At 30.4% G+C, this 25,775-nt stretch overlaps 6 protein-coding genes across 7 annotated transcripts in view; 3 read left to right on the plus strand and 3 right to left on the minus strand.

The window, feature by feature from the left end:
• Chd64 (transgelin calponin-3) overlaps positions 1–4,895 on the plus strand; it is a 15,732-nt gene extending 10,837 nt beyond the window's left edge. Inside the window, exons 2-4 of the mRNA XM_018521400.1 lie at positions 3,410–3,546; positions 3,649–3,853; positions 4,503–4,895. Of these exons, the coding sequence (XP_018376902.1) occupies positions 3,410–3,546; positions 3,649–3,853; positions 4,503–4,673 (513 nt within the window). The 3' untranslated portion in view covers positions 4,674–4,895. The remainder of the gene's footprint in view (positions 1–3,409; positions 3,547–3,648; positions 3,854–4,502) is intronic.
• Positions 4,896–6,905: 2,010 nt separating this feature from the next.
• mRpS6 (mitochondrial ribosomal protein S6) lies at positions 6,906–7,974 on the minus strand. The gene is made up of 4 exons (XM_018521428.1): positions 7,774–7,974; positions 7,472–7,611; positions 7,132–7,293; positions 6,906–7,051 (listed from the first exon to the last, which is right to left on the minus strand). Exons 1-4 carry the CDS (start codon positions 7,816–7,818, stop codon positions 6,949–6,951), a joined length of 450 nt encoding a protein of 149 aa, XP_018376930.1. The 5' UTR covers positions 7,819–7,974; the 3' UTR covers positions 6,906–6,948.
• Positions 7,975–8,132: 158 nt separating this feature from the next.
• Positions 8,133–11,281, plus strand: Snup (snurportin-1). The gene is made up of 6 exons (XM_018521403.1): positions 8,133–8,271; positions 8,667–9,098; positions 9,819–10,161; positions 10,258–10,446; positions 10,575–10,958; positions 11,044–11,281. Exons 2-6 carry the CDS (start codon positions 8,689–8,691, stop codon positions 11,065–11,067), a joined length of 1,350 nt encoding a protein of 449 aa, XP_018376905.1. The 5' UTR covers positions 8,133–8,271; positions 8,667–8,688; the 3' UTR covers positions 11,068–11,281.
• An 890-nt stretch (positions 11,282–12,171) lies between these two features.
• LOC108770107 (uncharacterized) lies at positions 12,172–13,905 on the minus strand. The gene is made up of 5 exons (XM_018521415.1): positions 13,578–13,905; positions 13,160–13,365; positions 12,622–13,010; positions 12,380–12,548; positions 12,172–12,267 (listed from the first exon to the last, which is right to left on the minus strand). The coding sequence occupies exons 1-5, from the start codon at positions 13,714–13,716 to the stop codon at positions 12,172–12,174; spliced, it is 999 nt and encodes a 332-aa protein (XP_018376917.1). The 5' UTR covers positions 13,717–13,905.
• A 3,193-nt stretch (positions 13,906–17,098) lies between these two features.
• On the plus strand, positions 17,099–21,572 carry Fcp1 (RNA polymerase II subunit A C-terminal domain phosphatase Fcp1). Of its 2 annotated transcripts, XM_018521377.1 has the most exons (8): positions 17,099–17,535; positions 18,357–18,660; positions 18,762–19,006; positions 19,096–19,391; positions 19,455–19,912; positions 19,982–20,149; positions 20,265–20,520; positions 21,082–21,572. In XM_018521377.1, the coding sequence occupies exons 1-8, from the start codon at positions 17,303–17,305 to the stop codon at positions 21,375–21,377; spliced, it is 2,256 nt and encodes a 751-aa protein (XP_018376879.1). In that variant the 5' UTR covers positions 17,099–17,302; the 3' UTR covers positions 21,378–21,572. The 2 variants fall into 2 exon arrangements, with proteins under 2 accessions (XP_018376879.1, XP_018376878.1); XM_018521376.1 differs by having other exon boundaries at positions 19,096–19,912.
• A 458-nt stretch (positions 21,573–22,030) lies between these two features.
• mRpS17 (mitochondrial ribosomal protein S17) lies at positions 22,031–22,870 on the minus strand. The gene is made up of 4 exons (XM_018521427.1): positions 22,724–22,870; positions 22,525–22,641; positions 22,328–22,404; positions 22,031–22,234 (listed from the first exon to the last, which is right to left on the minus strand). Exons 1-4 carry the CDS (start codon positions 22,856–22,858, stop codon positions 22,054–22,056), a joined length of 510 nt encoding a protein of 169 aa, XP_018376929.1. The 5' UTR covers positions 22,859–22,870; the 3' UTR covers positions 22,031–22,053.
• Between the last annotated feature and the right edge of the window lie 2,905 nt (positions 22,871–25,775).

Genomic DNA, 25,775 nt, shown 5'->3' on the forward strand with positions numbered 1-25,775 from the left:
GGAATCCGATACAAGATAACCGTTACTCCCGATCGCGTTGTTGAGTTGAATTATTTGTACAATGTTTCGACGAGATAAAGGCCTCACAGATTATACAGGATTAGACCGTTAACGTTTTAAAATTTTTCACGGCATTCTTGTCAGCGTTTCCAAAATTCTAGACTTTGATATGTATAATAATAATCACAAACATATACAGCTTTCTCCAAAAGTTCTTCTAATTGTAACATTATAATAAGTCAAACTAATCAGTGTTTACAAATTAAGAAAAAATAAATATGTAACACATTTTGCAATTAACAGTTTGAAGAAAATCATTTAAAAAACTTATTGTACTTTTTTTCAATTTTTGGATATTGTCTGCTGACTTAATTTATTATAGCATATTTACAGATTACGAATTATTCTTACAAATTTCACAATCTAAGTATTGATAAGATAAATACACTTATTCGATAATATCATATATGTACAGAGAATTGTCAATATACGAAATTAGAATTCGAATATTCGAATATACTCTTCTATATCAAATCTATATTTTATTATCCTCATTGTATTAATATTAAAACAATTCTATAATAACGAGAAAATTATTGTAGAAGATAATTATTATATTTTATAACAAAATATGTTCCTGTATCGAAGAAATAAAATCTGTTATTAAAGATGTATCTTATTAAATTAATGATTTGCTTCATTATACCGTCTCAGAAGTAAACAGTGCCATAAAATGTTTTCAGCGGTGATAAAATATTTAATTACATAAAGTTAGGCGATGTCTTCAACACAACACGACCGCCGTTATCATCGCTTCGCGCCATGCAGGAAAAAGCAAGCGGTCCAAAGTGTCACACGTTTTGCGCGTATACTAAAAGTCCTTGCTTGTCACTCTCTTTTCACGTTAATGAAATTATCGTGCGCTTACTTAATGTCTAAATATAGGAGCGATTGCATTCCACATTGTGGCTACAATATTGCAATGGGTAACTCTTTAAAAGAAAGCACTCCGATAATTAAGGAATGTACAACTATGCGGGACGCATACAAAAGTAAACAACTATGTAGACATTAATGGAATTGCATATAGCGGTTTTCTTTTTTGTGAAATTAAAGTTTTAAAATTACATTAAATAAAACTTTTCATTCTCAATCATTTTAAAAATCAATACATATCTAAGCTAAAAAATATTTATCTTTGTACCATATATAGGATGTTTATATTTTATAAACAATATAAATCATTAAAAAAATTTAATTAAACATGGAATTTTATTTATATAGAATATATGACCCTTTTATTTTGAAAGTAACCTAAGTCCATTAAAAAAAAAAATGTTTATGACAGCTAACTTCAAGTTGTACACGCTACTGCAAAAGTCAACAACAAAACATTGAAAAATGGACTTAGGCCACTTTCAAAATAAACGGCTCATATATAGAATACGATTACATATGTAAGATTTAAATTTGCTTCATGTAATAGATACTCTACTTATACGGTATCCTTCTCTCCGAGAAGCTATCGGTGAAACTGTTGAAATCGTTAAATGACTTAACATGTACGTATAAGGAAGTTTCGAGCAAGCAAGTCGAATGCCAATTAATTCCCTGGCAGTCTGAGGTGAAAGTAAACGAGCATGAGGATACCCTGCACGAGATTCGTGTCACGGCATTGTCTACGGCATTCGCCGACTTCGTGATCTGTATACGGCGTTCGATGCACCGTAAAAGCATACAAAAAAACGTAAAGTAGTGAGACGTAAGCAGTAAGCAAATCGGCCAATCACAGTAAAGCCTACAAGGCAATAATGTAAGCAATGGCCGATCCAAAATGTTGATTTGCTTACTGTTTACGGTTTTTATGTGCCACAGCCTTAATAGAATTGATTAACGACTATATCGCTAATTACTTTTTCTAAAATATAAAAAACCGTTATGTATATATATAAAATTTTAATAATTTTTAATAATTCGATGTGATCCTTTTACACGGGGTATATCAGAATGTTACGTTTATCTATACTCTTTATGGGCGACAATGTTTTCAGAAGAAACACCGCAGAAATAGTTTTGGGCTGGCATCGATTCATTTTACAGTGACGCACCGAAAATCTGAAATTACATCCGCTATAAAAACACTTTCGCATGAATACCAGCCGCCAGGAGGGCCGGACAGTATATCATTATTATAATTAAACGCGCCCACCATGCAGTATACAAGATATTTTGCATACTATTAATTTAACGTCTACTTCATCCAAAATTGTTGAAATAACTAATACGTGAATTATAAATGATTGCATACGAAAATTGTATAAAATTAAACTTTGAAGATGTATAGATAAATAAATTTTTTATTTAATTGTAAATGGATTTTAATATTATTTTTTTTAATGTTAAATTAGGATGTTAAAAAATTTAAAGAGGAGAGCTTTTTTCTAGGCAATTAACTAATTGCATGTGAAAACTTGTTATCTATAAATGAAGGAAAATGCTGCGCAATGTGCTAGAACACTCTTCATATGAGTGATCTCTTCAAAGTACATCACGATCCGAGGCACCGTATATCTAACGGAATATGCACACTGCAGAAAGATGAATGCCAACGGACCATGCTTGGAAACCTCTCCTTTTTAGGCAATCATGCATAAAAGCGGATAATCCGTTCACGGATAGAAATACGTAATTGCTGAGCCTCCCTTTTTCATAGAGTATTTTATTCATTAATTAAAATTTAATGAGGGATTCTGTGATAAAATTATCTTTTGATACATAAAAGGAGTTTTTATAATTAAAAAAATATTTAAAATTTTCTTAACACTACTGACGATTAACGTATAAGTATCTATTTTTATTATTTAAATACATAAATATATATGTATTATTATAAAAAGTGACAAAAATATAACATAAATTAATCGATTTAATCATTTAATTTATTGTAATAAAAATCACTAAAAATCTCAGAAAATGTACCATTATGAATTTGAAACAAATTATTAATCAGTTACTTTCATAATCCTAGAGTTAATCATGTATTGTATGTAAATAATTTTAATCTTTTTTGTAATAAAAAAATTATTCCTAATTATTCTTAAAAAACTGCTTATATTCGCTTGTTTTTTGCGTATTTCCTAAAATCGATGTTTATATTTATGGGAAAATATCGGAGAAACAACGAATTGATGCTGTAACAGAGATTAGGTCAGTGACTTTGGCAATGCCCTTGTCGCAGTCCACAGGATGCATTACTTGGTACATCGCATAATTAATAACCGGCTCTCCGCATAATAACAAAGCATTGACACTGTACCCCGCGACCGAGAATTCGAAAGCACAACGGCACCTTTGCTATCGCGCTTTCATTTTTAAGAGGATAATGTACAAATTTTTCTTCTTGTTACAGATCAATAGTAAGTACAGCGAGGAACTCGCGCAGGAATGTCTGGAATGGATCAAGACGATCACTGGCGAAAATATAAACACCAACGGGGACATGGACAACTTCTACGAGATTCTGAAAGATGGCATCTTACTTTGCAGGTATTTGAAAAAAATCGGAAAACCGACGCTGGTTGAATTAAGGAACTACCGAAACTACGAGATAAAAATGCTTTTACTAATCATATTTTGTTTTTCTGCTAGACTGGTGAATGACATCAAGGAGGGGTCGGTGAAGAAAATTAACAAGACGTCGCTGGCCTTTAAATGTATGGAGAATATAAATGCCTTCCTGGAGGCTGCGAAATCATTAGGTGTTCCACCACAAGAGACCTTCCAGACCGTAGACCTCTGGGAAAGACAGAATCTAAATTCCGTTGTTATTTGCTTACAATCTCTTGGAAGGAAGGTACGGTTCCATTTCGTAAATATAAATATACCGGGTGGCTGATATTTTGACATACAATATAATCTTTTTACTAACTGCAGCAATGTTGTATATCTTTGTATTATAAAATAAAATGTGAAAATAAAAATTTTCTTACAAATTAAATCTTAAGGCTAGTAATCAGAAGTTTGCGATTTAATTTGTTAACAAAAAACTTTATTTATTTAATATATATTTAAAACTTAACCAATCATATTTAATATCAAATATATTAATGAATTCATAAATATAATATACAATTAATAATTAAAGACCGTAAAATCAACTATAAGGTATAATCTTACTTGAGAAGAATATAAATTTTTGTATACTACATATATATTTTAATCATTCTCAATCACAGAGATGTTAAATTATATTCGTAACTTAGAAAGATCTCAATTTCCTGATACGAATATTCATAATCTTTCATTGTTATTAGATATTTACATCTCTTCAAATGGATTCGTTATCAGTATTTATATATCGTTCTTTACTCTTATCAAGCGTTTTAATGCACGATAATTTTGCCTTTAATTTAGTTTATAACGGCTCGAGTTTATAATAATTCCATAGTTTATAACCAATAGTTTATAACAATTCCAACATTCCATAATATTCATATTTACAGGCGGGTAACTACGGTAAACCAAGCATCGGTCCTAAAGAAGCAGATAAAAATGTACGCAATTTCACAGAGGAACAATTGAGGGCCGGACAAGGCGTGATAAGTCTACAATACGGCAGTAATAAAGGTGCTAATCAAAGCGGCATTAATTTCGGGAACACAAGACACATGTAAAACATCCACCTCCGCATTTGTGTTGAGAAACAAAACCATTCTGTTCTCATCTCTCTTCTGACTTTATTCCCGTACAAGTACTCCTCTAGATGTAGCGTAACGCATAATAGATGTTAACGAGGTCCAAAATAAAAAGTATACTAAATGATATGTATCCTCACCACAACAGAGGATAAGAATTAAGATATGAGACATAAGATTCTTCAAATAAAAAAATAATACAAAGGGTATATAGATATATATATATAAAATATATATATATGTATATAACTTATAAAAAAGGTGACTAATCCTTGAATGCATAAAACGGGGATTTATTCGGCATGTTTTTTTTAATTGTATTTTTTAAATTCCATTATCATTCATCATATCGCTTTTTTTAAATAATTTTAAAAAAATATTGAGCGCTATGTTTTGACACTCAATTTATTCAATTCAAAATTTATCAAATCAAATTATCTTTCAATACGTGGCTTCAAAATAAACAATTAAGAAGGTTGAGCATTCGCCACACACTAGGGGCGGTATTCACAGTCGTTTCTTGTATTTAAGATCGCCTTAAGTTCGATCTTAAGATGTCTTAAGGCGCTAATGCAGCCCTCTGATTGGTTCATGACTTCTTAAGACCGTACTTAAGACGGTCTTGAATATAAGATCTGATTATGAATACCGGCCTAGATCTTGTTAGTGAAAATAATATATATATTCCTAATACAGAGAGAGTTTACAAAAAATTTTAATTAGATCGACATAAGTAATATACATTAATAAAATAACCATATCATTAACAAAAAATAGACGTTTCGGCCTTGAATATGGCCATCTTCAGTATTATATTCGTAATTAACATTAAAATATTAAATTATGTGCACTAATAATTTGTCTCATTTGAAACCAATCTCTGACATTAAAAATTTGACAAGAAGTAATCTTCCATTGTGAATTATCAGACGGAAATTCAAGATTTAGTTTGGAAACTTTATCTTATAATTTCAATGATATTATATCGAATTGACAAGCAATTATGCATTGGTGGATACTATCATTTAATTAAATACGAACTATGGATTGTGAAATTTTAATTGACTAGAGGATATTAAGTAATTGAACAATTACATTGTAACGTTAACCGACAAATTATTAGCGCACATAATTTAATATTTTAATATTAATTTACGAATGTAATACTGAAGATGGGCATATTCAAGGCCGAAATGTCTATTTTTTGTTAATATGGTTATTTTATTAATGTATATTACTTATGTCGATCTAATTAAAAATTTTTATAAACTCTCTCTCTCTGTATTAGGAATATATAATTTTCACTAACAAGATCTAGTGTGTGGCGAATGCTCAACCTTCTTAATTGTTTATCAAATCAATTTTGTATTAAATTTTTGCTAATTTTTATTGGAAAATGCCATGCATCCAAGGATTGAATTCTGCCTAAGTTTTGTATTGTTATAAACTATTTAATTTAATTTCTTGTTATTACTTTCATTTCAAATCTATCACGTAACGATTCAGAATCGATATATGATGTCATACTTAATATGTTAGAGTGAGGACTCCGAGAAGTACGTAATATTTTTTATATTTCGTTTCTTGATTATATGACAATTCAAATTGAATCTTTTTTACTTACGTGTAAAATGTACATACATACGTTACCAGTATGTATGTATGTATGTATCGATTATAGTTATATGTATATCGTGACTACAAATGCGACTGTGTAGCTCTCAGGATAGAAAATACACGAACATTCTTACACAATACAAAGGAACAAAGGATATTGTACGTTAGCATTAGCTCGGACAGCCACTATAATTGTTGAATGTTTCAAAGTATATTGTACAACGAAGGAAGTTACTGGCTAATTGCGCCATTGTCATTACAATTGAATATCTTGAAGTCAATCAAATCATTCTAGAAATTTGTGTTTAATGAAAGATAATAATTACATATGTATAATTATATATTAAGTATTTTGTACAAATATCTATTGATGGTTAGAAAAATGATAATTTTTCATAACATGCTGATGATATGAGTTAATAAAGTCATCAATAAGTGATTTTTATATTAAATGTTACTTATGATGAAGTACAATTGTATGTTACACTTTTAATTTTCTTCTACCCTGTAAGTCAAAACAACAACTAATCTTTTCAGAATATTTAATATATGACCGACTTTTCTAAAATATTTTATTTTAATATAAATGTGTGATATACTACAATAAAAGAAATATATACAACATACATACATTAAGTTATTTATTAAAAGGATAATAATCCAGTCCAGTGTTGTATTTAAATTCGCGTTTATTACGATTCTGCTTCTTTGCCATTTCCATAAGTTTTTGGACGCTAGGCCTATATAAATAACAAATAGAAAATTACAAATAATTACAAGTTATATTATAAATAATGTAAAGCAGAATTATGAATCGTACCTGTAAGGTGGTGGTAACATTTCTTCATGGAGCGTACATTTTGTGTTAAACGGTTTGTTTTGTTTGAATATTTGTGTTCTAACGATATCGATATCTCTATTATATTTATCTACGATTTTGTCTACTTCATTTGGTGGTACATCAAAATATATTAAAAAATGGCTAGAGATATAAAAGAGAAATATAGATGAAATATATAAAATAAAATACGTAAAAATATACTTTACTATTGTTAGAATACGTAATAATGAAGAAAATTTATCAGTTGCATTTAAGGCAATCTGTTCCAATTAAGGCAGAACTTAATTATGTTTTAATATTATTATAAGTATAATCTTACTTTGCTTCACGATGAATGTGTCCATGTGCATTAGTTTTGCATGGAAGTGGTATTACTCCGCAATTTTCAATTTTTCTGATAAAACCACCAGTATTAAATATCGTTTCAGCTGTTCTCTTTAAGACTGCTACCAATTCCGGCTACAAATACATATCAAATGTTCGTTGATTATTTTACAATAGATAACGAGTATTTTTGTACGAGCCAACATATTATATCAAGCGCACGATTATTGTAATGTTTTATTACACAAATTTCCCAGATGTAAAAAAATATAACCTATACTCGTTACAACACGATACCTTTTTCATGACTCGCAGCAATAAGGGCATTTCATATGTAGGCATTTTTGTATTTTTTTTTTATCACTCTATACAATTTCCAAAAAACTAACAATAATATAATGACAATACTTCAACAATTGAATTTACTGAAAGAGAATCACAAACTACATTAATCTACATAAATCACATTTTCTTGTCCAATTCTGAAGGCTGAGCGGAAATTGAAGAACCCTGACATATCAACTGTTGCGAAAATAAATAATAAGGATTTTATCCATATTTGACATATAGTTTCCAAGAATGGACGTTGGTGCGCTAGTGTACGGGGTTTCATTGTTTCATGTAAACAGTAAAAAGCACTGAGGCTCAGTGCCTGACTCAGTGGTCAGGTTTCTTTGGAGAATCGTAGAACGTGGATGTGCAGGTAGTATGAGAAGAATATTAAAGCAAAATACGTGTCAGAAAATTTGAACTATTTTAACAATCGACAACATTTTACTTACATTTTACACAAAGGTATTGTCACTTCTATTGTAAATGATATTGTAAAACTATAATAACATTTATATGAATAGATTTATTACTTTTGATAGTTTTAGTTATTTTCCAAATTTTTATGATTTTACTGATGATTATAGATAGAAACTGTAATTTGCTATTCAATGATGTTCTGCGTTTATTCAATTTCATGTTTCTGTTAATAAATATTTGAAAACATCTTAACGGTTTATATTAACTATCGAAACAAAAGATCTGTTTTTTATTCCTTACTAAGATTGCACTAGAACTTTCTCGAAAATGGGAAAGTCTAGTAAGGAATAAAGACCAAACATATATCTATTTCACTTTAAATTCTAAAAGTATACACTAATTCAGGTATAGACAGACCCAAGATATCATTGTTATTTCAGGTATTCAGTGTACACAGTGGAGATGGCAGAATTATCAAGCAGTAATAAAGGCGATAATGATAAAACCAATGATAAAAGTGGTCAGGAGACACAGTGTCTCGACGCTAATAATGTAAATGATGATAAAAGCGATAATTTAAACGATGACAAGAATGATAGTATAAATGATGACAAAAGTGTTAATATAAATGATGAGAAAAGTGATAATATACATGATGACAAAAGTAATAATATAAATGATGACAAAAGTGATAATATAAATGATGACAAAAATAATACCACAAACAATAACAAAAATAATTGTGATCCAAGGGAATCTACCCGTAGGCAATTTTACAAAAGCCGGATAAGAAAAGATAATATTAAATTGGAACTTGATGATAGTACACCTCAAGAAGAAAGACGCAGATTGTTATTAGAACATCAGAAGAAGTATGTATAACAAATTACGTATAGGAATATTCTCTTATTGTAAAAAAAAATGTGTATTTTATGTTAAAAATTAATAGGCATTGTGTATGTGTAGAAAATCCATAGAAAAGAATTAATATACTTGTGACAAAGTACATATGTTAAACAATTATTTTGTATACATTGATAAAAACATTAACAAATGTTAATAAAAGAATTTAAACTTAATGAGGATATTGAAAAATATTTAATAATAATTAATGAAATTAAATAATTAATTGAAAATTGTTGTTTTCATAGTCATTGAAGAGAAATGTTTAACGTTTTTAGCTATATCTATCATTATTATCAATTATAAACATCGTAATTATTGGGGCTTTTCAGGAAATATATATCAATACAGAAGTCATTCTGTTTATAATTGATATTCAGTGAAAGGCATTTTTAACAGAATGACTGAGTCTTTGATGTCTTTCTGGAAAAGTTGTATATCATTAGTTTTTACTGGCTTCTACATATATGGTCTGTTTTCTGTTCCTGCACTAGACTGCACTAGAAGTCTCTTTCTCACTTTCGACAAATATCAAATATATACCTATATTTTACTTTAAATTCCAAAAGTGTACACTGATTCAGCCACAGAAAACAGACCTATTTTTATTCTAACATCATTCTAATGTTTTTCATTTTTTTCACATTCTATTTTTTTTATATAAATACGTTATTTTATGATTCTTATAGACATAGAGATGAAACTATTAATGCTATACGTGGTATACAAGAGTGTTCTACATCAAAAAATGATGATATGGATGAGGAGAAATATATAGATGGGGAAGAACATATAGGTGAAGAGGAATATATAGATGAAGAGTATATGGATGCGGAAGAGTACATGGATGAAGAAGAGTATATGGAAGTAGAAGATTATGCCTCGTCGTATTATAAGATTCTTCCGAATGAATCTAAAACAAGTCGAATGATGCTATCAGAATGGATGCTAGATGTGCCGCAAGATCTCATTGAAAATTGGATTATGGTTCCATGTCCAATAGGAAAACGAGTTAGATTGATCTCAGGCTGGGTATTAACTCATCTTTTTTTGTTGATATTTATTATAAAATAAGAAATCTTTATTACACAAACGTATAATAATTATTTTAACAATTTTTTAAATCAGGGTGAAACAAGGGCATATTCTAGAAAAGGTGTTCTACATGGTGTCTTTCCTTCAGCACTTCCAGGTGGAAATCCTGATAGTGACTTTCATCACTCTACTGCTATCGATTGTCTATGGATAAAGAATCGAAAACTCTTTTATATATTAGACGTGTTGTATTGGAGTCTATTGCCATTCACGAATTGTCAGGTAATACATATATATTTTACATATAAATCAATCTGTAAAGTAATTGATATAAATTAAAACACATAAGCAATAAATAAATAAATATATTTATATATTATTTTATATATATGTGCGATATATTATTTTAGGCTGAGTTCAGATTTTTCTGGATCAAGAATAAGTTCCAGGAAATACCAGAACTTGAAGAACGCAATACTGATGCAAATAGATATCCTATTTTAACTCTACCAAATATTAATTGTAACTCGGACCTTAGTTCAGCCTTAGCAAATCTTGATAATGAACGACCTCTGGACGGATTGTTATTTTATCATCGTCAAGCATTATATACTTATGGACTTACCCCACTTGTGACATGGTTAAAACCTTTTATGTTATCCGAAGTACTTGGAATATCTGTACCTTCATTTGACGAGAAACCAAATGATTATATAAATTTTGAACATCACATACAAAAAATAAAAACCAAGAAAAATCGACAAGATAATACTACAAAAAGTGATACTAATTCCGTAAGTTCCTACAGTGTTATATAATGAATACTAACTTTGTATGTATGTTAACTTTTTATTTAATACATTCTTTTTAATTTTACAGATGGAAATAGAAGGTGTCGTTTAAAAATTAAAAACTCATTTATTATGGCGATTCATAGTGATCTCAAGTAGGCCTCAGACAAAAGATTCGACCATGTTGAATATTCGATCTATTCGAATAGTTGAAAGTTGAAAAAATGAGCATCTAATTCGAATATTTCGGATAGTTCAAACAGTTCGAGCTTAAAGCCGAGAGCACATAGAAAAACGTAAGGCCGTAAGACGTAATCAGTAAGGAAATCGTAACATTGGATTCGCTACTGGCCTTACAATCTCTACTGTGATTGGTCAATTCACTTACTGCTTGCGTGTTACGGTTTTACTTGTATGTGTCATGGACTTAAGCAGTGATCAGTATGAAATGTCAGAATTCGTTATGATTGAAATTCGGACGGTTCGGACAGTCTAATATAGTATGCATTGGAAACAAAAGAGCAGTTTTTCACGAAACTTGAATATACATTGGCTAAATATACATTGGCTATTTACTTGAATATACATTGGCTGCGTTCAGCAGAGAAAGCAGCTTTGCAACTGTTGTAAAATTTTTGAATATGATTCTTGCTCTTAGTTCCTCATTGGATCTAAATGAATAAACCAACCATATTCAAGAATTTTACAATTACAAAGTTGTTTTTTCTGCTGAACGCAGCCATTATAAAAATGTCAAAAAGAAAAAGTTGCGTCATATTCAGTCATATTCAGGTTGATCCTGAGGGCGAACTATTATGTCTGAGTTCGAAATGTAATAAATTTGAACTTTTAGTTCTGAAGTGGGTTAAAATAGTTTGAACATACATTCAGTCCGAACTATTTAACGTTTGAACTTGAGATTCGAACTGTCCGAACTGTCAAATCGTCTGATATTTCTGAGCACTAATCTCAAACTAGATGATTTATATCTTATATAATCATCCATAACTTAAAATACATATTTTTTTTATTACCAAAGATACAATATGTCTGATATACAAGTTTTTTTTATAAAATTAATACAAATTTTTTTTTTTACAATGACAAACCTCTATTTTTTTATGACAATGACAACATAAATAATTATTGCAGCAATCAAGATATATTATTGTATTTGAACTACGTATATCACATAAAACATTAAAATAAGAAAAGTTCATATATCAATATGCACTGTATGAAATATATCAAGAGCTTTGTCACTAAAGTATAACAATATATTATTCATAATTTCTACATTTGTTACTTTCATCTAAAAAAAAGAAAAACACATTAGACTATATAAACATGTATCAAATATGTTTTGTTTTAATACGATTTCGATGTAAAATGGGAGGAAAAATAAAAATGATGTAAAGACTTACTCTATTTTGCATTATTGTTATTCCGGGCAGATTAATCCTGCGCAATGTACATAATCCTAATTGTGAACCTCCTTCCATTAACATTTGTTCATGTAAAACCTCATGAAACATTTCCATGTGTTCGTAATCAAGAAATACATTAACTCTGTCATTTCGATCTCCGATAATGCTGTAAATACCAATATAAACTAATTATAAATAATTTTGAACATTTTCATTCAATTAAACGTTAATCTACGTACGCTGATAATATTTCCTTCAAGTCTAAACTGTGATATTTAACTTTAATGACATCTGCAATTGGTAATTCTGGCACTGTGTATTCCATTTGAACTTCGCCAACAATTATTGGCTTATCCTCATTAGTAGCTGTAATTATAATTGGAACCAGCCAACGTAAGTCATCCTCGTTTGCTGGTAGTGTAACTATCAAGCAGTCAAACATACGACCGATGATAGTATGTACTGCGTCCATACAGCTGCGAGTGCCACGACACAGTAGAAGAGGCAACCTTATAGAATTTTGTATATTTAATTTGGTCCGTGTTAAACTCCAGGATAATAATACCCCTTTATAAATGGGTTTTTCAACACCATTCTCACGACCATGGATTTTAGCTATAACTTCAATCTAAAATATATTTTATAAACAAGCTTAAGTTTGATTGTCTTTTTAACAATATAGTATGTACATATTTTAATATGATATTACAAAATATTAAGAAGCTATTATATAAAAAAATATTAAAAATTAAAAATTATCAATATTTTTTATTAGACCTTTATTACAGGATCCTCACTATTTGGTTTAGATATAATATCTTCCATAACAGAAAACTTTGCGTCATAAGTTACATCTTCACGCGATAAGGTGCTTGCAATCTCTTCTCTCAATTTCTTCGAATATAGTTTAAAGTGAACCTCATCTTGTTCGATGCCAAACAGAGCAGATACTGCATAAATGTTCCATGTTTGGGCTACTAAACCTGTAAGTAAAATTAAAAGAAGATTGTATATTCAAATAAAAAGAGATGTTAAATATTTAAACTGAATGGTCGATTAATGTAAAACCAAATTATTACATTCAACTACATCTTAGGAATTATCAGCACAAGAAACTTTTGTGCCACATCAATTCCAAGCGTTTGAGGTACGCTTTCGGTTTTCTTTCTTAGATACGAAAAAGCGCGTTGTTTACCTTCCAGTCCATCGATTTCGTCCTCTTCCGCCCACGTACTTAGATCGAATCGTTGTCGTTGACGCATTCGAGGTGTTCGCGGGGTATACATGACGCTACCTCGGCTGTCCGGCGTACCAATACTTAGGCTATCTGACATGTTGTGGTTATGGAGGAATTAAAAACCGCTCATGGATAATAAACGTTCGAAAAGTAATGTGAGATCACTTTATGTGCTATTTCTTTAACGCGCGAACGTCAATAAATTCCAACCATGGTGAAAGACCGTGTCTAACCATTTCAAAATATTGAAAACTGTCGAAACTGTCGAATTTGAGCGCGTTGTACATGCGACATGATGCGGCATGAAACACTTTGATATATGATTGGTGATCGCACTATATTTTCACGAATTGCCTTTTCCATCTGCGTGACTAATTTTGCAATTTTTTTGTGAAACTGCAATTATAGGTATCTATTTTTATCTTCTAATAGACGAGGCAATGCATTCTTAAATTTAAAATAATCTTATATATATTTATTAACGGAATAAATGATTAAAAATAAAATAAAGAAACAATGAAAGTTAATTAATAAAAAAAATAAACAAATTAAAAAGAGACAACACATTTAAAAAACGTCTTTATAATATCTTTAGACACGCATGTTATTGAAAAAATTATATAAGAATTTAATATAAATATAAAAATAGTTAGTATTAATAAAATATTTTAATCTAATAAAGTAATTAATAGCGTTTTCGGCCCGACCGGGTTTGCACCAACCTGGGTTGGATTACTCAGCTGAAACCATAAATTATTTTGAGATGTGAAATAATTTAATAAACGAACCTTGAGAGGAATTTTAATATCGATAATGTAACATTTGTAATCGCGATTCAAGTGTGGAACCAGAGAGAAACCATAGATCTGTTCGCTTTACTTGCACTTTTTGCACTCGACATTTTCGCTTTCTCTCTTTTCAAAGTCAAATATATATCTATTTCATTTTAAGTGCAAAAATATTTGGAGATTTCATATAACGCGAACAGACCTCGTGTCGGCCTTTTTTCTGTTATCGTCGAAATCAAAGACATAGAGAATGGACTGTGCGATCCGTGCGTCAAAATGGTCGATAGGGATGAGAGGCACCGTGGCAGACGGCCATTTCTATCTCTTTCCATTCAATGGTGTAATGGGAGAGAGAATGAGAGGGAGATTGGCCGTCTCCCACGGCCGTCCCTCTCTCTCATTATTGTCGACCACATTTGATACACTACTTAGATACGAATCGCGCAGTTCATTCTCTATGTCTTTGGTGACTACATAGTTGCTACTTTAGTTGCTTTCCACTTACACCGATTTTCAGATAATTCTAACTTGTGCCTAAATAACACATTATATTCTGAAAATATACTAAAAAGGTCACGTCTGATATTCGTATGATATTCCTATGTCCGCAGTAACATTGTTCGCAGTACATCCTCAGAATATCCAGATGAATTTCGAAAATTTTCCTTAAGAGTGTGTAAGAAATATCTATTAAAAATAATGTTCTTCGCTAACAGAATATTATTTTTAATAGATAGTTCTTACACACACTCTTAAGAAAAACATTCGAAATTCACCTCGATATTCTGAGGATATACTGCGAACAATGTTGCTGTGGACAAAGGAATATCAGACGTGACCTTTTTGGCATATTCTCAGAATATTCTCAGAATATAATGTTCTATCTGGGTGACGTCATAACTCAGTTGAACGCGCGTTCCTTTTATATACTGACAAGGGAGATTTAATTGAGTTTTTGCCTATAATCTGCACAAAATAGAGACCATGTGCTTTAGTGAGTCTCGTAAACTCACTTTAAAAGTGACGTTCGAACCTGTGTTGTCATGTGATAACTTTTTATCAAACTAAGTAAATAATGACTAAGTAAATAATGATCATTAATCTGAGTATGAAATATTCAGCTCACCTCAGACTCAGTTTCACTTATGTGCAAATGGAAAGTAACTATTTTCTGACACTATCGATAAAATCATATCGTCGAAAGTAGATGCGTTTCGTCTTTGTACTAAGTCCTCAGAAGCGTGCCGACTATCCATGGGAGCGGTAATTTAATAGTCCTTGAACGAACAAATTTTAATTTCGCATTTCCTACATATGTAAATAAAAGTTGTTGAATTTTAATTTAAGCGAAATTGAAAATTCAACAAGTTAATTTAGTGTAAATTTTGTCTTATAATATCTTATAATTAAATTACGAAGTTATGTTTCTTTATGAAAATTTTCAGCCCATCTTCAGCACATCTTATTCTAAAATAAAAGAATCATATTAGTAATTATGTTTTTATCAAACATAATTACTAATATAATTCTTTTATTTTAGAATGAAATATGTCAGTGATAGAATCATAAAATAAAAGAGTTATTTAGTATTCATTATTTTAAATAACAACACTTTTAACTTATTTCTTATTTAATATTTTAAATAAATTTTCGGAAACTATTTTATATTTTTTATTTTAAACAAGATGTATCAGTTTTTTTGCCGATATATAAAATATTTTTTCCTGGATGAATAATATCATAACGTTTGTTTCCAGACACAGTAATAGAGACACACTGAAATATATTGATTATTTCATCTTTGTCCTTTGTTTAACAATGATAAACAGTAAACATATGATTCAGTGTTGTAGCGAACAAATGTAGGCTGTGTTCCAAAATTCACTGCCAGGGCTAAAAATCTACAGTTTGCGTTACATATATATGTTAATTATATATATTTTTAGCACTGAAGTGAATTTTTAAACACAGCCCTAGCTGCAACACGCACAAATTAAAACGCATTCAAATACTTTATAAGTTTTATATCTTATACAGAATGTATTTATGAACTAGAAAAGTTGTATGTTTTATAAACTGTTGAAGCAGCAATTTACGATATTTATTACCAATTCTGAATAAGATATATGCACTAAATAATTTATTTTTATCTTAAAATATGTATCTATATAAGCTCTATTTAAAAATTCATTATTAACAAATAGATAATAATTAAATAACTAATACATAATATATATAGTTGCTAAAAAATTAAGAACGACGCATCAAAGTGTTAATCATCTTCGAATTTATATATCAACGATATCAACCGAGTTCTAAATAAAAATAGCGCATTATTCAAATATAATATGTATATGTGTGTGCAATGTTTTTTTTTAGGTAACTCAAAAAGAGATTACGCCAAAATTAATAATAAATATAATAAATAATTACATTATATATAAATACGTAAAATAATATAAATAGATATTAATAAATACATCCTACAATTAATGTGGCATTATTGTCAATGAATGTCAATCAACTTCGTTGACTTCGTTCTCTTCGGTCAATTATAAAAAACTTTGTGCAACTATTTCATTTATCTTTCATATCCACGCGATCGACGCAATCGCCAAGGCAGAGCTTCGCCAATCACATTCGGTCACGCGTCTCTCTTTCTCCTTCCTCTTTTTACGCGCATGTATTCGAGTGCACTCGCGTCTTTCGATCGATGTTGACGTGGGTCGTGTTTATGTCCCGCGTTGTTTTTGTCTCCCGCGCAAAAACGCAGAACGGTTTTCACAAGGGAGGTTAAGAAGCGCAATATCCGGAGCATCCCTGTGACCCCCGTCGTCCGAGGTCGATCGCATAGAGTTGCTTTATCATTGCGCTCCGGATGAGCGCGAGTGCGCAATGGCAACGATAGAAGTCACATTCCCGTCAGACAGACCGCCCGGGAAAATTCTGAAATGGAGGGTACGCTCGGACACAATGGTCGCAGCGGGCAGAATATTGCTGGTGTACCAGGACGCGACGCCAACCGCCGACGACGAAGAGATCAAGGAGCCCGAGAAGAAGCTGCGAGCCACGAATTTCGGCCGCGTCAAGCAGTTCCTGGCCAAAGAGGGTGACGTTGTCCAGCCTGGGTATGAATAATCCTTCCCATAATCCTCATTTGGAATGATAGCAAATGGTAGTTACGTGAAATTCCGTAGCGTCATCGCGCTCAAAAATCTGTAGAACTGCCAATTTCAAACGTCTTCAAACGAGATACGCAAAATTTTTTTATTACCTTGTGTTAGACAAGGATTTTGTGAAGATTCAAAGGTCTTATTAAACTTAGCACATTGCATCGGTATCGTAAATTGATAGATCTTCAAACTTTAAACAAAATGAGATAATAAAGAGCTTCTACTCTGTATCTTAAAATAGAAGAAAGTTGAAAATAATCTGTATATTTTATTAAAATAAAGATTTTATTCTTAATATTGCGATATTTTTTTTATTAAGAAAATATTGAACCATGATTGATCAGTTTTTACAAATACAATCACTTAACTATGCTTATGCTATTATAGAATGGACTTCAACCTTAGTATACATAATTAAGTCATTGTATAATTTTTTCTTTGAAATATTCACCTATTTAAGTAATGGTTTCTCTTCTTTCCCTTTTTTAATGTACAATTAATGTACAAATACTTTCTAAATATGTTAAAAAATATATATAAGAATCACTTAATGATCTTATATTTTTTTAAACGTGATGAAAATTAAATGGGGACACAAACAACGCTTATAATAAAAGATTAGAAAATCATTGTGTGTACTAAAGATTGAGTGAAACAAGGATTATATACAATATATTGCACAGAAACACTTTTTAATTAAAATGGTTTTATATTGTGTAATCTATTAAAAATATACTTGAATTTTGTGATGTCTGCATAGTTGATTAGTGTTCCAGGCAAGTGATAGTTCTACTGGAAGGATGTACACATCCCACTGTGATGATAGACTTGTGTGCAGAATGCGGGGCTGATTTGAGGGTGCAAGAAACCAGCAAAGATGGAAACACAGTTGGAGTATCTCAGGCCAGTGTGCCTATGGTACACAGCATACCAGAGCTAAAAGTATGTCCGGAATTAGCAGAGAAAATTGGGAAAGAGGATGAACAACGTCTTTTAACAGATCGAAAATTAGTGCTACTTGTTGATCTCGATCAAACAATCGTTCATACCACAAACGATAATATTCCACCTAATTTGAAAGTACGCATACATTTTATCATATTGTTATAATTTTTTATAAAAATTATTGGTATAGAATTTTCTAGCATTGTTGCAAAATAATCAAATATTTCTTTTCAAAGGATGTTTTCCATTTTCAATTGTACGGGCCGAACTCTCCATGGTACCACACCAGATTAAGACCAAACACCCGGCATTTCCTTTCGGAAATGAGTCGTTTGTACGAATTACATATTTGCACTTTCGGAGCAAGAATTTATGCGCACACTGTTGCGTCATTGCTAGACAAGGATGGAGTTCTGTTCTCTCACAGGATACTTTCGAGAGACGAATGTTTCGATCCAGCATCCAAAACTGCAAATCTCAAGTATTTATAAATTGCTATCTTAAATTTTATTTAACATTATTAGAGATAAATATTTAGAGATCAATTCGGTATTACCTTATTTATTGCAGAGCTTTGTTTCCATGCGGCGATGACTTAGTATGTATTATAGACGATAGAGAAGACGTATGGCAAGGGTGTGGAAATTTGGTTCAGGTCAAACCTTATAATTTTTTCCGTCACACCGGCGATATTAATGCACTACCAGGTTTGGAAAAGGCTGAAATATTGCGTATGCCGGAGCCGGTGAATGCAAATGAATCCTGTACAAATTCGCAAGACAAGGATAGCAAGAATGATGCCTCTGAATTATCAAATGAAGCTGAACAGCCGTTAAACAATCCTGTGAAAGAAACAAATCATGAAGATGAGAAAGATGAGAAAGATGAGAAAGATGAGAAAGATGAGAAAGATGAGAAAGATGAGAAAGATGAGAAAGATGAGAAAACTATGGACGAGATGAAAAACAAAAATGAAAAAGATGAAGATGATAAAGTGAATACTGAAAAGGATGTGGAATCTGATGTTCAGACTAGTACTGCGGAAGAAGACGATAAAAAAGAAATAATGAAAATTACACCATCTGTGGAAACGAATAAAAACAGTAAGCAAGCGGTGCCAAAGCAGGAGAGTAATATAATAGATGATGATGATGATGATTATCTACTATACTTGGAAGATATTCTTCGAAGAATTCATACAGAGTTTTATGCTACATTGGATCAAGAGAATACTCGAAAGTCTTTACGAGATATAATCCCACGGGTACGCTCTCAAGTTTTGAAAGGATTATGCTTAACTTTCAGTGGCTTGATACCCACTCATCAAAAACTTCACCAAAGCCGTGCATATAAGGTCGCGAGAGCGTTTGGAGCAGAAGTGACTCAAGTAATGCTTTTGTATTTACTTTTATAATAATTTATTGTTTTTCGATAAATAACAATAAAATTTGGTCAGGACTTAACGGAGAAAACCACGCATTTGGTTGCTATTAGAAAAGGTACAGCAAAAGCAAACGCAGCTAGAAAAGACATAAATATTAGAATCGTAAATTCGGATTGGTTATGGACGTGTGCGGAACGCTGGGAACACGTGGACGAACGCTTGTTTCCTTTAACATCACAGGTATAAATGCCATAATTTTGTAATGTTAAGTTACGTTATTTAAACAATTACTTTTGTGGTAATTTATTAAAACGCACGTTGTCTCGACATTAATAATAAACATGAAGTATCGTAGGCACGCGGATCGAGAGTACCACCACCGCATTGTAGTAGTCCGGAACGCATCGAGGATGTAGAAAGCGATAAAACAAATTCCTTCGCCAATTCTATCAATCCATTAATGTCATTTACTCAAGAGGAGATCGAATTCATGGATAAAGAGGTAAATGAGGATATGGAAGATATGGTTTTCGAAGACGAAGAAGATGACATGGAAGAATGCGGTACAAAGATACGTCGTCGGAGCTCCGATTCTGAAGATTCTGTGAATGGTAAAGTCTATTTTAGGTGATCTATAATATGTGATTCGGATATAATTCTGTCTAATTTTATGTATTATTTTATTACGTTAGAATATTACAGTAAAGTCTGGGTAGGTTAAAGGTTCTAAATTGCTTTTATTACAATTACAATTTTTGTGCGAAGGAATTGTAAACTTCTTGTCCATTCTGGAAAGAACCACAGACTTATTTAAAAAATTTACTTGTGTTTGAAAGTTTCCATTTTCTAAGGCACAATACAGTATCATGATTTGTTATTATAGGATGTTATGTAATATACACGATTTATTATCATAGGATAAAATTTCGTATTTCGCAGACTTTGATTTCATCAAAATAAAATATTTGTTCACTTAGTTCTTAATATTGTGGAATTAAACTTATATTTTTGTTTAACAGGGAATCATTTTATTGAGCTGTCCATTATTTACCTTTGACTTTTTTCTGATTATTATAAGTTATTAAAAATATATTTCTATATATATATATAGAATATTATTTTTTTCTATAATTTTATACTTACAAATTAAATAATATTTTTTTATGTTACAGATATAAATGAATTGGGAGTTTCAAAAAGAAAAAAGAGAAAGGTTTACAACGGCAACAATGATACAGATTTCTCCAAAGATGTAGACTACCATGACAGTGAAGATGATGACAATAACGAGAGTGATGATGATGATCTTGTTGCACGTTTTAGAAGAGGAGGAGACTTACCCGATGACTTAGATCTAGGTGATAATTCACAGGACTCTGTGGATGATTTTGAAGAAGAAGATAACGAAGATGACAGAGAATGGAATGCACTGGGTGCTGCACTTGAAAGGGAATTCCTTTCTGAGTGACATGTGTTTGAATATAAGTAGTTCTCTTTAATGATTAACTCAGGATGTTTTATGTTATTCATAAATTTCAAGTTCGATAGCCGAGGCAGGGTTATTGATAATAAAACGTTACATTATTGTATACTCTGATGAAGTCAGCAAGATATTATAGAAATATTAAAGATTTCGAAGGAACAGATTAAAATAGGTGATCTATGAAACAAGAATCTTTAAAAATGGAAAATTCTTTCTATAATATCGAGCTATAGATCTATTGGATTTTTAAATTTTGCACATATATTTAAAAGCATGATTAATTGTAACAAAGCAATTATTGTTCTTCAAAAGTAATTTGTGAATAGTATTATAGCACTGTGAATAACATGTGCCATTGAATATATTTGCGAGGTTTTTTCTTATGCAAGAAAATATGTCGAAAACCAATTTTATCTTTATGTATATATATATATACATATATATATAATTAGAAAATAAAAAAATTATTTTCTAATATTTTTAGAACTATTGCATTAACGTTGATGATTCCAAGCAAGCTTTTGTATTGAGATCCCAGAATGTAACGGAAAATTTGAAAATAAAAACTTGTAGTACTTACAATTTGCAATGTACAGTTTCTCTATTGAATATTTATAATTTATTAATTATCAAATTTCTCAATACAATGGTATCTTATATTTTATGTTACTATTGGAACACTATCTGGTTGTGGGTCATCGGGATTATCGTAGTATTTCAGATACATCTTTTTATGAGTGAAGTCTCGTGTGCCTTCCAGTCTTCCTCTTCGTGGTGCTTTCGAATAATCAAAGGTCGAGTCTGTTTTGCCATATAATTTACTCACTTCTTCTACATCTTCCCTAATTTTACAAAGAAATATGAAATAAAAATTTGTTAATGCATTCATAAATGTTTTAAGTAGTATTTTGTGAAATTTTTAACAATATATATACCTATATCTATATCCAATAATTTCCTTTCCTGTGACTGGATCTACTACATCACCTAGAGGATATATCACTTCGACAACCTACATAGATTTTGATTTAGTAAAAATATGAAGTCAATCATAAAATTTTATTTATTTATATCTTTTTCTCATATAACCACACAATAGCAATAACTAAACATAGCTAAATAGAACACGTACCTCGTGTGTGATCAGACGTGTTAATTTCTGTCGTAACGTTTTTATCAAAATTACATCACCGGTTTTGCACAACTTCTTCGGATCATGGGCATAAACAAATTCGTTTTCCTTGAAGTACTGTTGAACACCAAGAAATATAACCTCAACTAGGAATCTAAATAAATATTATATGATACATGATACACATATGTATACTAACCATATGAACGTAATCATCAAATTGTAATTGCGGTACTCTCACTTTGGCGGCATTCTGTTTCGACGAAGGCACGCATGTTCCCAGAAAATATCGCAACGCGGTATTACCGACCTTACTCGCTGCTTTGGCGGCCATCTTTTAATGAAAGATCATCTGATCGCTTACACCGCTTACACATACCTAGGTCTATATCTATATTACAGAAGCTGTATGCATATATAGACTTTATAGTCTATATAGACGACTTCAAATTCCGATTAACTAATTATTAAATATTGCATATAATATTTCATTAACAAAAATAAGAGACTAATACTTATACTATTATATTAATGATATTGTGATCTATCGTTTCTTTTACCTTAAACAATTAAAAAAATTATAATTAGTTTCCTAGAAAGAGGAAAAAATTTTTTTTTGCAATCTAACAAAAAATTAAATTATTAATAATTTCTTCTAATCAAATAATTTTTCATTAATTAAATAATATCGGTATAAAGAATATATTCTTAACATAACTAAATGTTATTTTTGTCATTATCGTTTCACAATCTTTAAAAATTCATCTTTTTTAATTGTAACGATAATGTTTTTTTTATGAAGTTAAGTGTTAAGTATTCGTTTACTTTTGATAATTGATGATTAATAAGGTATTTATAATTACTTAATTTGTTCATAAAAACTCGAAAATCATGTTTCTTGAATTATGTCACTTTTGAAGTCACTTATTTAACGGAGAGACAGAACGAGAGAGATATGTGTATATAAAAAAATTAAATTAAATTATGTACTTAGAAATTTAATCAAAAATTGTAATTTTGTCGATTAATCAACGATTGAGTTAATCAGAGTTTAATCGGAGAAACACGGACGCATGGAGAACTTTTCATTTATTGTATAGTACGTTATGTGCATTTGTTTTTCAGCTACGCTTTCTACTTTTCTCATTACCTCTTTTTCTCTTCTACGCGTAAATGTATAGTATATTTGTCTTGTTTCGAATGCAGATTATAAAAAGAATAGAATTCTCATCGTACTAGTACTAGCTAATGCACGTACGCATGCATTTAGAAGATACTTTGACGGATTAGAGAAATTAAAAACTGCAATGGAAAAGAAGAAAGAGATAATACGATGAGATTGCATTTTTTTCTGTAAAGAGATCTGAGAACTACAAAATATCGTTTTCGTAAAATTTTTGCTCACTTATAATTCTTTTTTTTACATACTACTTTTTAGTTGTATTTTGTATTGTATTTTGTACACATTTGTATAATACATGTAAAATAATATACCGAGATATTTATGAAAAAATCCCTTTTTTGTTCTTTTATTGATGCTTCTATCAAAAAGATTGGTGACAAATTTTTTATTGATATCCGAAAAGAGTCGCACTATATAGGAATAGTGGCGATATTGCGGTCAAAGTGGTGCATGTAGTATTTATAGAAATATATCGATGGTATATTGCAACACCGAAGTTATCAACGAGAGAACATTTTTTCAAAATCTCCAGAGAAATCATAAGATAAAAAAATATAATAAAAATCTGAAATTATTTATATTATCTTAAATTTTTCTTAAACTACGTAATTCCGTGCTGTTTTCAATAAACTTAATTTATATCGTTGTTACTAAACTTACTTCAATTTACGTAGATTACATTTACTCTTTTTCTCTAATAGTATAAAATATAAGCAATAAATTTACTTAATTGATCAGGTTACGGGTGTAGCCAAGTACAATCTTGTAAGTACCGAGTAGACCCAAAAGCTATACAACGCTGAAGCTAAGGAGTTCCGAGATAATAATTAATATCCAATTACTAACAGAGCAACTTTAGTTTTCCGCGATGGCGAGCTTAATTAAGCACTTCCTTCGTCAATAATACAGTGGCCGTTGTTTGCATGTATACGTATATTCATGTACATGTATTCACATAAAACATATGAGATGAAATATTTATGAGATCGCGTTACGCGATGTTCTTGCAGGTTTCTAGATACCGATTAAAATTTCAAAGTATTGTGAATGAAGATGAAACGATTTCCTCGGGTTTACTATAATCGCCACTTCGCAATTTTTATTCTAAGAATCTATATTCTGAGAACCACTGGTGCATCTGTGCATTATCCGCGACACATCACATGACTGAAGCTGCGTGAACGTACCATGAAGTTTCCTCTAGGTTCTCGTCGAAGGTAAATTACATTTAACCCTTCGATTGCTGCACGTTACGTGCATAAGCTACTGAAGCGAACAGATCCATACGCTGTCTTCTGTTCGGTAGACTTGCAACGTGATGCACTAACGTGGTTAGGAAATTATGCGATTACGTAATAGAACCTGCATGTACGTCCTTGTGTGATCTATACCTTCGATTTACACAATGATACTTATGCAATTATTAGATCTTCAACCCTTTCAAATTGCTCAAGATTAAATTCCTCAAAAAATAAAATATGTCAAATTTTTTTAGAAAAGAAGTAGAGGTATATCTTGTATCTTGTAAAAAAATGTGAAGAAGGTATGATTTTATTTGCAATGATGATTCGTCAAAAATTTATGTATATTGCTATATAAAATTATAAATATGATTACTATTTCTATGTATATATACAGAAAATTAATATATATACCACTTAAATATGCAAGATAATTAAGGAATACAATTGATATATTTTTCTGGTAATACTATTAAAATCGTATTTTAATTATATTACATTTTAATTCTTTCAATTTTCAATATAGAAACAAGAGATCAAAGTTTCTATTTTACATTAGTTCAATTATAAACAAATAAATTCTTTGAATTTACTTTTAAATAGAAATTCTTAAATATCTTTTTAATAAATTTTTAGATCTCAGATTTTATTAATTTGTATATATAAATTTAAAACTAGTATTACTAATATATGTTGAAAAATTAGTGTATAAGCTATTAACATACAAAAAGCAGAAGAAAATTTATTATTTTTTTGAAAAAATTTCATATAGTATTAATATTATTTATATAATTTATTAATTTACATATTAATTAAATAAATATATT

This window comes from Trachymyrmex cornetzi, unplaced genomic scaffold, assembly GCF_001594075.2.
Source record: "Trachymyrmex cornetzi isolate Tcor2-1 unplaced genomic scaffold, Tcor1.1 scaffold99, whole genome shotgun sequence".
In the NCBI taxonomy this organism is placed as follows: domain Eukaryota; kingdom Metazoa; phylum Arthropoda; class Insecta; order Hymenoptera; family Formicidae; genus Trachymyrmex; species Trachymyrmex cornetzi.

Coding starts and splice junctions, on each gene's coding strand:
- mRpS6 (XM_018521428.1), bottom strand. CDS start 7,818: ATGCCTACATATGAAATGCCCTTATTGCTGCGAGTCATGAAAAAG. Junction 7,294..7,471: donor CACATTCATCGTGAAGCAAA/GTAAGATTATAC, acceptor TTATATCTCTAG/CCATTTTTTAATATATTTTG. Junction 7,052..7,131: donor ATGTTACCACCACCTTACAG/GTACGATTCATA, acceptor TTATTTATATAG/GCCTAGCGTCCAAAAACTTA.
- Snup (XM_018521403.1), top strand. CDS start 8,689: ATGGCAGAATTATCAAGCAGTAATAAAGGCGATAATGATAAAACCAAT. Junction 9,099..9,818: donor TTATTAGAACATCAGAAGAA/GTATGTATAACA, acceptor TGATTCTTATAG/ACATAGAGATGAAACTATTA. Junction 10,162..10,257: donor TTAGATTGATCTCAGGCTGG/GTATTAACTCAT, acceptor TTTTTAAATCAG/GGTGAAACAAGGGCATATTC.
- LOC108770107 (XM_018521415.1), bottom strand. CDS start 13,716: ATGTCAGATAGCCTAAGTATTGGTACGCCGGACAGCCGAGGTAGCGTC. Junction 13,366..13,577: donor CGAAATCGATGGACTGGAAG/GTAAACAACGCG, acceptor TTTTACTTACAG/GTTTAGTAGCCCAAACATGG. Junction 13,011..13,159: donor GTGAGGATCCTGTAATAAAG/GTCTAATAAAAA, acceptor AATATATTTTAG/ATTGAAGTTATAGCTAAAAT.
- Fcp1 (XM_018521376.1), top strand. CDS start 17,303: ATGGCAACGATAGAAGTCACATTCCCGTCAGACAGACCGCCCGGGAAA. Junction 19,007..19,095: donor TCCAAAACTGCAAATCTCAA/GTATTTATAAAT, acceptor TATTTATTGCAG/AGCTTTGTTTCCATGCGGCG. Junction 20,521..21,081: donor TTCTGAAGATTCTGTGAATG/GTAAAGTCTATT, acceptor TTTATGTTACAG/ATATAAATGAATTGGGAGTT.
- mRpS17 (XM_018521427.1), bottom strand. CDS start 22,858: ATGGCCGCCAAAGCAGCGAGTAAGGTCGGTAATACCGCGTTGCGATAT. Junction 22,642..22,723: donor TTGATGATTACGTTCATATG/GTTAGTATACAT, acceptor GGTGTTCAACAG/TACTTCAAGGAAAACGAATT. Junction 22,405..22,524: donor CACGTCTGATCACACACGAG/GTACGTGTTCTA, acceptor AAATCTATGTAG/GTTGTCGAAGTGATATATCC.